This window comes from Myotis brandtii, unplaced genomic scaffold (genome assembly GCF_000412655.1).
Source record: "Myotis brandtii unplaced genomic scaffold, ASM41265v1 scaffold163, whole genome shotgun sequence".
Taxonomy (NCBI): domain Eukaryota; kingdom Metazoa; phylum Chordata; class Mammalia; order Chiroptera; family Vespertilionidae; genus Myotis; species Myotis brandtii.
Genome location: NW_005355962.1, coordinates 494,823 through 509,911, shown reverse-complemented (window position 1 = coordinate 509,911; position 15,089 = coordinate 494,823). Strand labels below are relative to the sequence as shown.

General features: G+C 39.9%; 1 protein-coding gene across 7 annotated transcripts in view; it reads right to left on the bottom strand.

Moving 5' to 3' along the window:
• The window catches only part of SLC9B2 (solute carrier family 9, subfamily B (NHA2, cation proton antiporter 2), member 2), a 47,968-nt gene extending 32,885 nt beyond the window's left edge, over positions 1–15,083 (bottom strand). For 2 of the 7 annotated variants that reach the window (XM_005862292.2, XM_005862297.2), the window contains exons 1-3: positions 14,995–15,083; positions 2,337–2,476; positions 1,001–1,181 (exon numbers count right to left, since the gene is read on the bottom strand). In XM_005862292.2, coding sequence (XP_005862354.1) covers positions 1,001–1,181; positions 2,337–2,426 — 271 coding nt within the window. In that variant the 5' untranslated portion in view covers positions 2,427–2,476; positions 14,995–15,083. Of the gene's footprint in view, positions 1–1,000; positions 1,182–2,336; positions 2,477–2,825; positions 2,862–9,611; positions 9,671–11,846; positions 11,899–14,669 lie in introns of those variants that run through there. The other 5 variants (XM_005862293.2, XM_014536460.1, XM_005862296.2 and 2 more) reach the window with 5 other exon arrangements.
• Between the last annotated feature and the right edge of the window lie 6 nt (positions 15,084–15,089).

Here is a 15,089-nt window from a genome sequence, read left to right as displayed (position 1 = left end):
AAAAATGTCGTTCAGAGCTCCCAAATGAAATACAACTACAAAGAAGTGAGTCTGATTTTTCAATAAACATAATTTCTAGATCAAATGTGTTACATTTTCCAACATATTTACTTTGGGAGGCAATATATTTATTTCAATGATGCTGTCATTCCTCAATACAATTTGTGAAATTACTTTTAAATTTGCCTTGACAGGCCATTTTCAAACTCCTTCCCCTTTTTCCTATTATACTACACATCCTCCAATATACATTACACACACATAAACACAAACGCATGCACTTCCTTTCTTGAACAAAACCCAGCATTACTCAGTTTGAACATCCATTTATTCATCAAATTGGTATCAGAATAATGTCTGGCTGCCTCCAAAAACCAAATCCATGCCTAAAAGACAAATAGATCTCAACCCTAACAATATTCAAAACCATGTTGAAATAAATTCCCCAAAGAAAAATCCCCCAAATATTTTAAGTAATAACACCTTTATTGGAATAAGTTGAATTGCAAACCAAGACCTTTACTTATAAAATGACAGGATTCATTTGGAAGTATAAACTGAACTGTGTTCCCTCGAACATTGGTTGCATTAACTCACAGTAATAACAACCAACACTTATGTAGTGCTTTTCTGTTTACAAGCAATTTCTCAATCACTTTTCTTATTGGAGCCCTAACATAATCCTGTGAAATAACTCAGATACAGAAAAGGAAAAGGTCCTTGATCCTGCTCTTTGCCTCTTCCAGGCATCTGGAATGGTGATGACCACAGTGCTCTTGGAAGCCTGGTGTGAAACATGGTGGAGCCCTTCAGCCTGGGCCCCTGAATGACTGTGTGGAGCAGAGCAACTTACCGTTGTGAATTTTTCACCTAGTAGTTTTTTTGTGAGAGAGAAGTAACTTCTTTTTGTCCTTTAAACCATATTATTTAGAATCTCCCAATATATAACAACTTTGTATTTTACCCTCTGTTTCTGAATTCATCCTTACCATTTACATACCATTTGTTATTACTTTATCCAGTAAGCCATGTGGAGGGCAAGCAAATGTTTGCCTTAGTCTTTGCAAATGATTTGATTCAGTTGATGTTTCTTGTAGTCTTTTTCCACTGCTGGTCATAACACTACTTCCTTCAGTTGATTCACTTTCATCTAATCCTATTTGGTTTGTAACAGGTTCCTCCTGTGTTTAAAGAAATTTTTAGAAAAAATTCTTAAAATTGTATATTTGTTATACATTTTTTTTAAGTTACTGAGCCATCACATCACAAATCAAACTCCCATTGCTAGAATCAAGGCTAGTACTGGGAAATGGATGGCTTTATTATTAATCAGCTAATAGTTGGAACAAGAACTATACTGGGTATATTTGCCATTGAGTCATTATTTGTCTCATAAATGTTTGAGTCACATAAAATTTCATTATGTTTTACAATCCTGGCTTTAAAAATGAGCCTATTTAAGATATGATTCAAGCCCTGGCTCAGTGGCTCTGTTGGTTGGAGAGTTGTCTCATACACCAAAAGGTTGCAGGTTTGCTTCCTGATCAGGGCACATGCCTAGGTTGTGGGTTCATCCCTGGTCAAGGTGCGTATGGGAGGCAACCATCATGTTTCTCTCTCCCATGATGTTTCTCTTTCTCTCTCCTTGCTTCTTTCTCTAAAAAGTCAATAAAACATATCCTCAAGTGAGGATTAAAAAAAAAAAAACAAAAAGATATGATTTAAGGCAATAGTTGGTAAATATATAAAAGTAATCCAGAAGAAGATAACTATCTTTGGTGAAAATCAATTCTCACTTATTCATCTGCTTGAATTTAAGCAACAAAAAAACTACTAGATATAGTAAGGGTTTGGCTGGGAACATAAAGAATTTCACAGGCTCTTTATTTTTCTAGCCTTATGTTGGGCCAGCTGCTAATGACTATCTGGGAAAACTGGTAGTCACACCTACCCTGGACTGTATGAGTTTGGGGATTAAGAACAGGAATAATTACCCAGATGGTGTGGCTCAGTGTTTGAGCTTCAACCTATAAATCAGGAGTTCACAGTTTGATCCCCAGTCAGGACACATGCCGGGGTTGTGGGCTGGATCCCTAGTAGGGGGCATGCAGGAGGCAGCCAATCAATGATTCTCTCTCATCGTTGATGTTTCTATCTTTCTCTCCCTCTCCCTTCCTCCTGAAATCAATAAAAACATAATAAAAAATTAAAGAACAGGGAGAATTGTTAACTGAGTGATATAATGAAAAGAAAACAATTCTATCATAGATTTGGAAACATATAGTCCTTTCCTTAAGGAAATAGTTGGGATGAACGTCATGTGATTGCAGATTTACCTGTGTTTGTTGATACGCAGAGGCTGTGTGATTCACCCCTGTGGATGGTTCCAAATCTTCATATTTAACTGTTTTATCCTCATCCCCCATGATTTATAATTAAGAATAAGATGACAGAGGGGCAACAAACAGGATCTGTTCTGAAGGAGAAACAGGATAGATAGAGAATGGCAATCTGAGATTTATTTATTTATTTTCCCTATTTTGGCAATCTGAGATTTAAACAAATAAATTAAACAGCAATTTGAGCAATTTAAACTAATGACTTGTACTTATTTTTTTCCCTTAGAACTCTGAACGTCTAAAATATTTTAAATTAGACTATTCTTAGTTTTCAATTGTTAATCTTTTCTTTGATTACAATATCTTATTCTAATTCTTATCTTTTTACCTCTCTTGAAAAAGCCCTTGTTGACCATCACACTTTTCTATGATTTCTTTCCACCTTGTTTTTGTGATTTATACTTCAAATATTCCAAGTAATACTACCTTTAATTGTCTTCTCTGCTTCGATGAAGCAGAAAACCTCCAGGTAATTTTCCAACGTTGATATGAGGAAATGGCTCACCAGAGAGAAATCTATGGATTCCATCATTTTCAGAGAAACTAGTGTCACTAATTCTTGCATGGTTGTTATTTCTAAATTAAAGTTAAAAAACAACCCACCACCAACAACATTGATTTGAGTAGCCACAATGTCTTAGATATTGTAATAAGTACTATGGTAGTCACTTGCCCATTAGTGTGGGCAATTCAGATATGAAAACATATTCTTTGTTCTCCATAGGTTCACAGTATCCCAGAAAAAATAAACTTACACAAAATAACTAAAAAACCTGTAAGGCAGACCTCCATAAGCACCCACTTCAATCCCTCTCCCTAGGCTTTCTATGCTGTGTAGTCTGAGAGCCAAGTACTCCAATTCTTAGCCACTTTGCAGCTAGAGGTGGCCATGGGTCACAGTTCTTTGTAATGAGATATAAGTGGGAGTCTTTCGGGGGAATTTCATTCCCAAACAATGTGGCAAGGCTTTCAAGGATCATAATGTTTACTCTTTACCCTCTAATATTTCCCTTTCTTCTTCCTAGAATGGAGGTACACAAGCTGGAGGGCCAGCACCCATCTTTCAACCATGAGATTAAAAGGTCCTATACCACAGATAGTACATAAGTAAAACAGGAGGAGCTGGTTCCTTGGTGACATCCTTGAGTTGCTACATCGGTCTTGGGCTGCCAAGCTTTGAGGAAATTGTTTATACCACTATTAGAGGTCTGCTGGCTCTGGAGTTGGACGAACCTGGGCCTGAAGTTCAGTTCCATCATCCACCAAATTATAACTAATTCCTCTTCTATACAATGGAGGCTAGAGTTGTTCCAACCATACATATGGTAAGCGTTCAATAGTGTTGGTTATTAGCCACTCATATGCCTTCTTTCTAATAATCGTAATTCCCTAAGAATCTTTTTGCTTTTCCTATTAAGCATGACAAGGTATCACCAGTCTTGAAGAATTTACTACTCAATCCCATTGATTTTCTTTATCATGCTTTTTACCTCTTTCTTTCAAGGCTGACTTCTTGATTAGATGGATATAATAACACTCACCACTGTCATTTCTTCACCTCTCTCATTAGAAGAATTACATAGACACTCTGGAGTAGTGTCACTAGACTAACCTCCTTTATGAAATTCCCCAAATCAGCCAATTCCACCACTTATGAAGAATATTTTAAAATAGCCAACAAGTACAAATGATTACTTACAGTAGATATAAACTACTGGCTAAAATGAAGCTTTAAAATTTTTATTTAATTAACATTGTGGTTCTTTTTAACATAATCAAAACTTGGAATGTTGCACAGTATATGCTATCTGTAGGTGTTAACACAGTTTTGTGTTCTAAAAAATTTTTTTCTGTTTCCCTATACTCTCCACCATAGAAACCAAAGTACGTATTTGAGATCAGAGAGGTATTGCAGGGAGAAAGGTAAAATAAAGTACCAGTATTCTAATAAGTCCAGGAAAGCAACTTATAAATAATTGGTCAGCACTTTTTATTTTGTTATGGTTCCATTTTCAAAAGAACACATACCACCAGTCTCACTTCAGAAAACCACTTAAATTTAGGAAAATTACAAAAGTGTAACCTTTACTTAAAGCAACCATGTCCATGGCATTTACTGCTCATAGTCCTTGGTTCTTGAAATTACAATGGTATATGCTCTGTTAAGAAGGCAGTTTTTCAAATAAATAAACAAATATCAGAAAATATGCAAAAATGCCCTTTAAAGGGTCATAAGAAATATCATGAAATCCATTAAAAAGTAAAAAGTGTATACTCCTTACTCATAGAGAGACACTTGAGGCCTCACCTCTGAGCCCGTTAACTCTTATTTTGAAAACAATTCTAATGATTTTGCCCCTCTGATCTCTAAACCTTTGGAAGATATTATAAGTTAAATGTAGGAAGAGATTGTGATAGAGGCAAACTGACAGCAGCATGAGTAACAGCTGACAGCGAGAGACCAAAAAGATAGCAATCTAAGGCTATAAAATGTGGGGATAAATATCTTTTCCATAAGGGATATTTGAAGCTTTGGCCTGACAAGCATTTCCCACCTGCTCCACCCCTTTTTTGGGGTCACAGCATACTCATTTTCTTTTGTAGAATCCCCATCTCCCCTGTTCCCCATCCATGTGGTTCATGAGGGACTGTCATCCTCACCTCCCCAAACTCCATGCTTCACCAATGTTCCAGAGACAGGACAGGCCTGGCCAATGGGGGAACTCCCTCCCAATCACATTGATTGTTTCAATCATGAGCATGTGGCCCATACCTCACCAATGAGGGTGAGATGTAAGGTATTTACTAGAACCACTGGAAAAGAGCTTTTTTGCTAAGCTCCAGACTGTTGACAATTCTTGTGATATACAAGGCAAGCCTTCCAGAGAACAAAATGACCACAGAAAAAAAGCAGATTCTTCATATGGAAAGGGAAGAAAACTCCAAACTAGTAATCACATTGTTCGTACACCTGAAGCATCTGTTTCTGTGAAGTGAGCCAATACCTTCCTTACCAGTTTGAGTTGGGTTTCTGTCACCTGCCACCAAATGAACCCTTAGTAAGACACCTTCATATCTGAACTGGCCCTGAAGGATCCCCTGTATAATAACAGATGCTTAGGAAGGTAATTTTACATCTTCAAGAAAATGAAAAGAAAAAAAATGATATGGAAATATTTTGTTTTAAAAGGCATTAAAATATACAGTACAGTTTAGAGATTTCTTTAAAGAGAATGCTAAAATAAAAAATTGTATTCAAGAAAATAGGTGCCCATTATCCAGAAAAGTAATTTAAGTGAAATGTTTTGTTTTTCAACAATGTTGGCTTAAATGAAATATGGTAGCTTAGGGACCTTAATTATTTTTTCATTGTGTTCACGTATATCTTTTAAAATCCTTGGTCCTAGAGAAGGTTCAAAGGACCTGTTAAAAATTAATCTGACTTCTAAGTTTTCATGACAATAAAAATAATTGAAACTACATAAAATGATAAATGTTAACTAAACTGTTATACAACTCATTTCACAATATATACATATATCAAATTACTAGGGGCCCAGTGCACAAATTCGTGCACCTTGAAAGGAACTGTGGGCCACAAGGCTGCGGTGGGCACAGGGGCGAGTCTCAGCTCATCCTTTGTGCCCCCGCCCAGCCCCTCCTGCCACGGCCCCTGGTCCTCTGTCTGCCGGCAGCCCAGCTCCCACATGCTGATGACACCAGGCCACTCGCACCTGCTGACCGTGCAGAGCGATTGGGACAGCGCCAGCAGCAGGTGTGAGCAACAGCTCCAGTGCTGGCAGCAGCTGCAAGAGTCAGCTGCTGGCCCTGATCGCCCCTCAGGAGCAGGAGGAGGTGGAGAAGCCCTGAGGGGCAGTTGGGACCAGCAGCCACCACTTGCACCCGCTGACAGTGCCAAGTGATCAGGGCTGGGGCCAGGTGCCAGCAGCAGTTTTGAGCAGTGGTTCCGATGCCAGTAGTGGGTGTGAACGGGGCTGGCACCGGCAGCAGGTGCGAGCACAGGGTGGGACCACGGCCCATGGGAGCAAAGAATTTTCAGTAACCACCAGAGGCTCGCCCTGATGACAGCGACCAGCGCCCTGCCTTGGTCTGGCGCCCCTGCTCACCTGCTCCACCATCCCATCACGGCCAACGCCCGTCATGTTCCACGTGCACCTCTTGGTGGTCAGCACACGTTATAGCGACCGGTTGTTTGGTTGTTCCGCAGTTCTGTCTATTTGCATATTAGCCTTTTATAATATAGGATTACATATACACCTTAAACTAATAAATGTTATATGTCAATTATAGCTAAAAAAATAAATAAACCATGGTGGGGAAAATAATTGATCTGACATGTGGGTGTCTGGGATAGAAAAATTAAAAAGTGAGAATATATGGCCCTGGCCAAGTAGAACATCAGTTGGTTAGAGGGTCATTCCATACACCAAAAGGTTATATGGTTTGATTCCAGTCAGGGCACATACCTAGGTTGTAGGTGCTATCCCAGGTTAGGGTGTGTACAGGAGGCAACTGAGCAACGTTTCTCTCTCATATCAATGTTTCTTTCCTTTCCTCTCTCTCTAAAAAAAGTCAATAAATACATATCCTCATATGAGGATTGTTTTTTTTTAAAGTGAGAAAATAGATGGTTCCCAAGTACCTAAGCATCATGGTTTCATGGAATAATAAAAGTTGAAAAGGTCTTCAGAAATTATGTAGTCTGATTTCTTTTAATATTCAAATGAGAAAACTAAAGCCTAGAAAAGCTTAGTAACTTTTTTCAATGAACACATTATCAGCCAGAGCCTCATAGTAAAACTGTATAAAAATTTGTGGAATGAGTCTATCTTTGACTTCATGTCATTTCTATCAAATCACTTCATTCTATTTTTACAGTTTTTGCTGTAATATTTTGTTTAAAATCCCACTCATATATACCCACAGTTAATTGTAAGTTTGAAAACACATTCCACAAGAAGTTTAAAAACACATTCTATAAGCAAATATAAGTATTTTTATTTTCTACCTTGTATTATTTTAGCTTTACTCTTTCTCATTTTTATGAATATTATAAAGTTTATTATAAACAAAAAAAATTACTAATCCATTTAGGATGCACAATATTGATAACAAAATGAATAGAAATAGAATTTTCATTCTATTCTCATGACAAATAATGTTTAAATATTCTGAATAACCAGCTAAGGGACAACTTGCCACTTAAATATGCCTTAAGAGTCTAAGAATGAAGGTGTTTTTCTTTAAAAAATATTCAGTTAAGCCCTGGCTGGGTGGCTCTGTTGGTTGGGGCATCATCCCATACACCAAAAGTTTGCGGGTTTGATTCTGGTCAGGGCACATACCTAGGATGTGGATTTGGTCCCCAGTTGGGGTGCATATGGGAGGCAACTGATTGATATTTCTCTCTCACACCAATGTTTCTTTCTCTCTCACCCTTCCTCTCTCTCAAAAATATCAATGAAAAAACAACATATCCTCAGGTGAGGATTAAAGAAATATATATTCAGTTAAAATGAGATGCTTTGAGAGATTTTTTATACTGGAAATTATATTGAAAACTAGAAAGCAAGGTATAATTTAGATAAACACTAAAAGATCTATTCACAGAAGCAACAGTTATTTGTTATTTTTTTGCTTCTCAACCAAGATATATTGCATTATTCATACTGATATACAACCTATAAACCATATTAGAAGAAAATGTATCCTGTGTCAAATGGTAAAATTGTATAGATTTTATAAATTTGAATTCAAAGTTCTGCGACTCAAATGTAGATTTCAATAAAAGAATGAGAGTTGACGTAAGCCACGGGATGTGGCTGTTATGACTACTGTGATTGCACACTTGTTTGTAGGTGAATAGGTCAATATTTTCTAAAAGACTACCCAAAGGCTGTTAACTCTCATGCTTCTCTTTAGCATTCCCAGTAAACAGAATTTCCTACAGGACTCCACACACTTAGGAAACACGTTGGCTTAAGTTGAGCTTTGTTTTCCAGTATTTGGGACATATGTCACCAAACCCATGAAGCTGAGGACCTCAGAGGAACAGTCTCCTCAGTCTTTCCTTCAAACTTGAGAGAAAACTACAAATCAAGAATAACACATCAAGAACACGAGCAGTTCTATATATGCACCAGTATATGTATGTACACAGAAAAAAAAAAGTCTATTAACAGTAGTTGCCTTTGGAGAAGAAAATGGAATTAGCAGGGTTTTCATTCTCTTTATTCTCATTTTCAGTCTCTATTTCTGTATTAGAATTTTTATGAGAAGATTTTCTTATGTAATTTAAAATACATTACAAAGAATTATGCAATTCTTAAAGCTTTAGAAAATAGAAAATGATACAACTTTCCTTAGTAATATTTTTCATAGACAGCATCTGATCATTGGATTTTAGGTAACTTAATCCCACTAGTCACAATTTTTCTTTCTTATTGTGGTTTACAAAGAAGATAGGGAACTACCTGGAATCTCCTATGATAGTAGTTTTCAAATATTTTTCAAGCCAAAAATCTTTTATCCAACAAAATCTTATCCTGAACCCAACGAATGGGACAGATAAAGGTGGCGCTGGAGGGGCCCTGTTCACCCACCGCTGTTCTGCCTGGCAAGCGAAGCACACTTTGGAAATCACCTCTGTACCTGGTAAATATGTGTTCACATACGGAGAGATGTTGGCTAAATCAGCCTTCTCCTGTTCAGGTTGCCTTGGTGATATACATGTTTGAAAGGGCTTTCTGTAATATTCCAGAGGAAATAAAAGAGCTGTCAACTTGCAAATGTCCACAGGCTCTTGGTCAAGTGAAATATGCTTGATGATATCAACTGAATTCCTGCTACAAGATCATCAAATGGAAAAAGACTAGTTACCCCTGTTATTTTCTGTTTGTGAGCATTCGCATAGATTGCTGGAGGTGCTCTATGTGCTGGACTCATGCAGTGAAAGGAGCTTCTCCACAAGGATTCATTAATTATTATAATAATGACTAGAGGCCCGGTGCACAAATTTGTGCATGGGTGGGGTCTGGCCAGCCCTCCCCATGTGGGTCGATCTCCGATCGGGCCAGTTGGCTGCCGCAGTGCACATCATAGTGACCGGTCGTTCTGGCATTCCAGTTGCTTGGCTTTTTATATAGATAGATTATATGCTCTATAATTACTATAATAATGGAAATCTCCTACCTTTGGTGCTCATCCATTCATGTGTTGAACATGTAGGTTCTCAGTCTCATGCGGTATTTCTATGCCGAATATACAGAAACCTTTCAATTTCTGGACTGTTAATCAATTCTAATCTAATGGACATTTCCCAAATCACACCATACCCAACAATGAGGAATTCAGATCAAGCAAAGAGTAGGGCTTAAAATTTCCCTGACAATGAAATTACTGAAATGACTAAGAGCGTTTCCCCCAAATGAGAACTACCTTATTTAAAATTGTTAGGTGTGCCAACCACATGAGACCAAGTATCAAAGGAAAACTGCTATTCTGCTTGTTTAATTGATATGGTAATTTGGTTGAATCATGAATAAAAGAATGTTAGGCCTAGGTAAGAAAGGACTCAATACTGGCTTCTCTCCTTTCTGATCCCTCTCCCTATGAAGGGCAAATGTATTTAATTGTAAGCTCAAAATATTATTTCTTGACCTACTGAAATCAGAATCTCCTGAGACCGAATCTCCCCAAGTGTGGCTGACAAGATTTACTTTCCAAGTGCCGCTGCTCAGGTATGCCAGTGGGTCCCTTCCCCACTCCCAGGGGTAAGTCATGATTGGTCAATATCAGTCTTTGGAACACCATTCCTTTTTGCCAGCTGTTGGTTTAGGGCTAAGCATGATTCATTTCTTGCCAATGAAATTTGTGCACAATGCTATTGAGGCCCCTGGGTAAGATTTTCCTTCCTAATAAAAAGAGGCAAGGGGAAAATTCTCTTTTTGTCTTCAAAGGCCCGTGTGTTTGTGTGTGGGGAAGATGAAGGGGTGGGGGGGAGATGTGAATGGGGACTGAATTTCTTGGAACTCTAGCCGCCATCACTTACCCATGGGGAAAAAAAGTCAAAATTAGCTCATAGAAAGCAACCTAGATCCTGCTATCATTGGGCTTCTGAACAAACCCTGTACCTACTTACTTTCAAACATTTTGTTGTATGAGAAAAGTAAACATATTTTTTAAGGCAATTATGGCCAAATAACCTGTTACTTGCCGCCAAAAGCAGCCTAACCCGTGTAACAGATGACTCTGATGCAGAGCCAACTCTGCGAAGCTATGATAAAGAGTACCGATGAACAAGGAACCTTTGGCTTACGCAGGCTCCCTAGCTTTTTGACACGGTGCAAAAAAAATGAATGATCACAACAAAGAAGATGAATGATCACAACACTGCCTTTGTACTAATAATTCTCAAAAATTTTCAGAAAATAACATTTTAGTGCCAAGGGTTTTAGGGTCATTCTTTTAGTCAACAGAGATTATATAGATTGTAAGGTTATATAATTTCTCTTCCCAACTCTTACAACTTGAAGTGAATTTGTAATGTTTGAACATTGAATGAAAAAACATAGCTGAACTTATCAGCATTTGATTGTTTTCTAAATTTCTACTCAAGTAACAAGCAAGGCAACAACAGAACACCATTATCATTGCTGCCTATAACTTTTTTTTTTTTTTGCTTTCTCTACTTGGCAAAATTCTACTAGTTACTCAAGATCTAATTTAAAAGTCACCCCAATTAGTATTTCCCAAGTCCATGTAAACTAACTGTCCTTTTTATTTTCTGAGGACTCATTCATTCATTCACTCATTCATTTAACAAACATCTATTAAGCTCTTGCCAAGTTCTATCCCTTTTGCTGGAATTCAAAAGTGAACAGGCTGTAATCTAGTCATCGAGTAATAGCTCATTCCTTAAGCAACCATAATGAAGTGTGGTAACTTTCAATTTTAGGCACATCACTAGCAACCTCACCCCTTTACAATCTGTGAAGTTCATCAGACTTTTCCTGGGTGTCTATGGTGTGTAAGGCACCAAAAGATACAAAGGTGACTGAGATGCTGTCTCTCTTCTTTAAGAGAGTGATAGAGACTAATATGTCTTCACCAAACTAGTTTCCCCCTGCTGCCTGGGCATTTAGATAGTTGACATTTCCCAGCCTCCCTGCAGGTCAGTGTGGCATGTGACTAAGGTCTAGCCGATGGGATGTGGGAATAAATAATGCCTGCTATTTCCATTCCTCACCTGTAAGAAACATATTATGCAATCCTCCACATACCTACTCTCTCTTTTCCTGACCATTGCATGGAAACCAAAGTCTTAGGGGATGGCAGAGCCCTAATATACAAAGAGTTGGGTTCCTGCATCACTGAATCGAAGGCCACCAGCTAAATACCATTACATGAGTAAAAAATAGGCTTTACCTGAGGGAGAGAGAAGCTTCCATTGCATTGTTACTGAGATTCTGGATTTCACCTGTTACAGCAGTTGGCGTTACCTTTAGGTAATCTTATATAATAAAGAGCTAATATGTTAATTAGACCGGACTACAGAACAACCTTCTGGAACAACCAGTGGGCAGGGCCGCGAGGCAGCTGGGGCTGCCAGGGCTGAGCCCCTTGCACGAATTTCATGCATCAGGCCTCTAGTATAATCATAATGTGAGAAGTGTAGGCATAGAGTTAAGCAGGGAAGAGGAAATATTGCCTTGCTTGGCTGGGGTCAAGTGATACTTGAATAAAGCCTTGAATGATGACTTAGTCTTATAAATAAAATCAAGACCATTACAGGCTGAGGAACTACATGATTAAAGGATGAGAGGTGGGAAGGAAAGTGCATATAGGGAACTCTATGTATGGCTATATTAATTAGAGCATCATGTTCAAAATGTGGAGTGGTCAGAGGAATATGGAGATGAAAAGCCTGAGTGTAAACTGTGTAACACTGCCTCCCACTTGGGCCATTTTGGGCAAGAGAACCAGTCTGGATATGTTTCTTCTCCTGTGAAATGGTGATAATGCCTATGTCACAAAATCTTAAAGCAGTACGGGGCACATGTTAGAGTCCCCAATGCAGTGCTCCCAATGCTTTGTCTTTCTGTTATAAGATTTTCCCTGAGAATGCATATACTGTACTGAGAGCACAGATAAGGGACACTGGTAGATTCAGACCTTCCAGTCCTTCATATAAACCACAGAAAAATAAATTTTAAAAAATGGGTTTTTAAAAAGGCAAAGAGCTTTTAGTATATGGACAAGATATACTTAATTACTTTATAAGGCTGTTAGAAAACTCTAGAACTTATCACAAGTGTGCTTTCCTTAACAGGTACTACACATGACTACACAATACTGAGACACCCTCTCGTCACACAAGTGCATACATTGGTAGCCCCATTTCCCCCTACATGATGCTCCTAGTCTAGCCGTGGGCAAACTACGGCCCGCGGGCCGGATCCGGCCCGTTTGAAATGAATAAAACTAAAAAAAAAAAAAAAAGACCGTACCCTTTTATGTAATGATGTTTACTTTGAATTTATATTAGTTCACACAAACACTCCATCCATGCTTTTGTTCCGGCCCTCCGGTCCAGTTTAAGAACCCATTGTGGCCCTCGAGTCAAAAAGTTTGCCCACCCCTGTCCTAGTCTTTCTCTTAAACAGATGTAAGCCCTTTCCCACAGAGGAAAACTCTGTTTTATCACCGGGGTGGGTGTGCTGACCAGAGTCATTGGCCTACTGATTATCACTAGTAAGTAACTGGTCATGAACCAGATATTCAACAATCTCTACAAATGCTTTAAACAGAGAAATGTTTTACATTATACTGGTAGAGTAAGAGACTTCAGAGATAGTCCAGTCGATAGGTAACACACTCAAATGCCTTCAGGGCCAATCTCAAACCTGGGGTCTGAGGCCATTGGAGAAGGCACAGCCCCACTGAAGACATTGAAATCACTGCCAGCCTCTGGATCTAACCTCAGGGTTTCATTTGAGGCTATATAGCAAACGCATTAATCAGAGGCAGGGAGAGCAGAAAACTGAAACCACTCCAGGTGTTTTAAGCAGAAAGAAATTTCATACAGGGAATCAAGTGAACTGTCAAAAGGGCTAGAAGTACAGGATCTAGGCTGGGCCTCCAGGAATGACTTCTAGAATATTAGTAACTGAACAACAGAACAGTGTACTATTTTTGCACAATTAGGAAAGCCAACAGGGACTGTGGAGTTCAAGAACACCACTTGTAGCCGTGACCCCAAGAAGCTGGGATCTGGACGCTGCCTGGAGAGGGTGTTCACCACCTTCCTCAACTGCCTCTTGATCGCTACAGAGCAGGTGAGCCAACACAACAATGCTGAGTCTGGCCCTCACAGGCTGTAAGTCCTTGCCAACACCCGAAATTCTGGACACTGGACCCTGACATCTCCAGGACCTTCCTCGCCAACAGAAAACAGCACCAAATAGCAGGGAGATGGCCTCTGCCTCACCCCTGCCTTCGAAATCTCAGGCAAGTCATCTATTTGCCTGACCTTAATTTTGCATCCAGAACTCTAGCTGGAAGGCAGTGCGGGGAGTGTTTTCAGCTCTCCAGTTTCTCCTGGACAAGAAGGCACACCGGAAGCGGGAGGAATGGATTTGAGCACTAAACTTCCATAACCAGCACAGCAACTTCTAGTGTAGGCTCCCGGACTCTGACCTACATTACGGACCTTTTCCCACTTATTCCATAAGGCCTTCTATGCAAACCCTAAAGAATAAAACAGCAACAACAAAGGGCATAAACCTTAAAGGGTATAATTCTAAAGATCTTAAGAGGCTGGAAAATACATTGTGTGAATAAGTCACTTTGCTCAGGTCGTTAGTATATCCTGAATCACACTCCCTAACGACTTGTTAGATACACTAGGACCCTTTGGATTTGGAACTACTGAAAGGCAGGAGCTGTATTTGATTTCTATTTGTATCTCCTATCCCCAGGCCTGCTTGGCCCAGAGAACACACACAGGTGTCTGCTGAATTGAGATGTTTCACTCTGGACTTGAAGAGAAACAGCCAGGTTTCATGAGTACTAATAGCTGCAATGTCAGGCGAGGTCCCTTACAGGGGAGCGGGAAAAGGGGTGTCAGTCTCTTAGTGAAAACAGGGGTGGACCCGGCTAAGAAAGGTCCCGGTGCTGTTCACTTCTCGACGGGAGGCTTAAGGAAATGGTACTTTCCTGCTATTAACCTTTTAGGACCACAAATCTCACCCGAGTCTAGGGTGAGATGACAAGCGGATGCCTGGTCAGTAAAAGAAGCCACAGGCAGACTCAGCGGCCGCTCTGAGCAGGTGGTTCTCGTCTCCCGTCGGTAGGATCTGCTGGTTCTTAGCACTTCGGGTGCTAACCTCGCCCACGGCAGCAACAAACAAGAGCAACCCGGCGCCACAACAACACAGCAGGGAGCACAGCCGCCTCTCCGTGCACAGCCAGAAACGCTGGGCGCAGCTGCAGGTCTCTGGCCCCGCAAGGCCGACTAGGTTCCCGCCGCGGACGCCGATTCTCCGGACCCTCCGTGTTCTGCGGGGACACTCACCTCGCGTCTCCAGCGCTGGCCCCGGGCTCTGCCCCGCGACTGGGAAAGGAGCCGAAAAGGTCTGCGAGGGAGCCCCGTGGCTGCGGCCCCGCCTT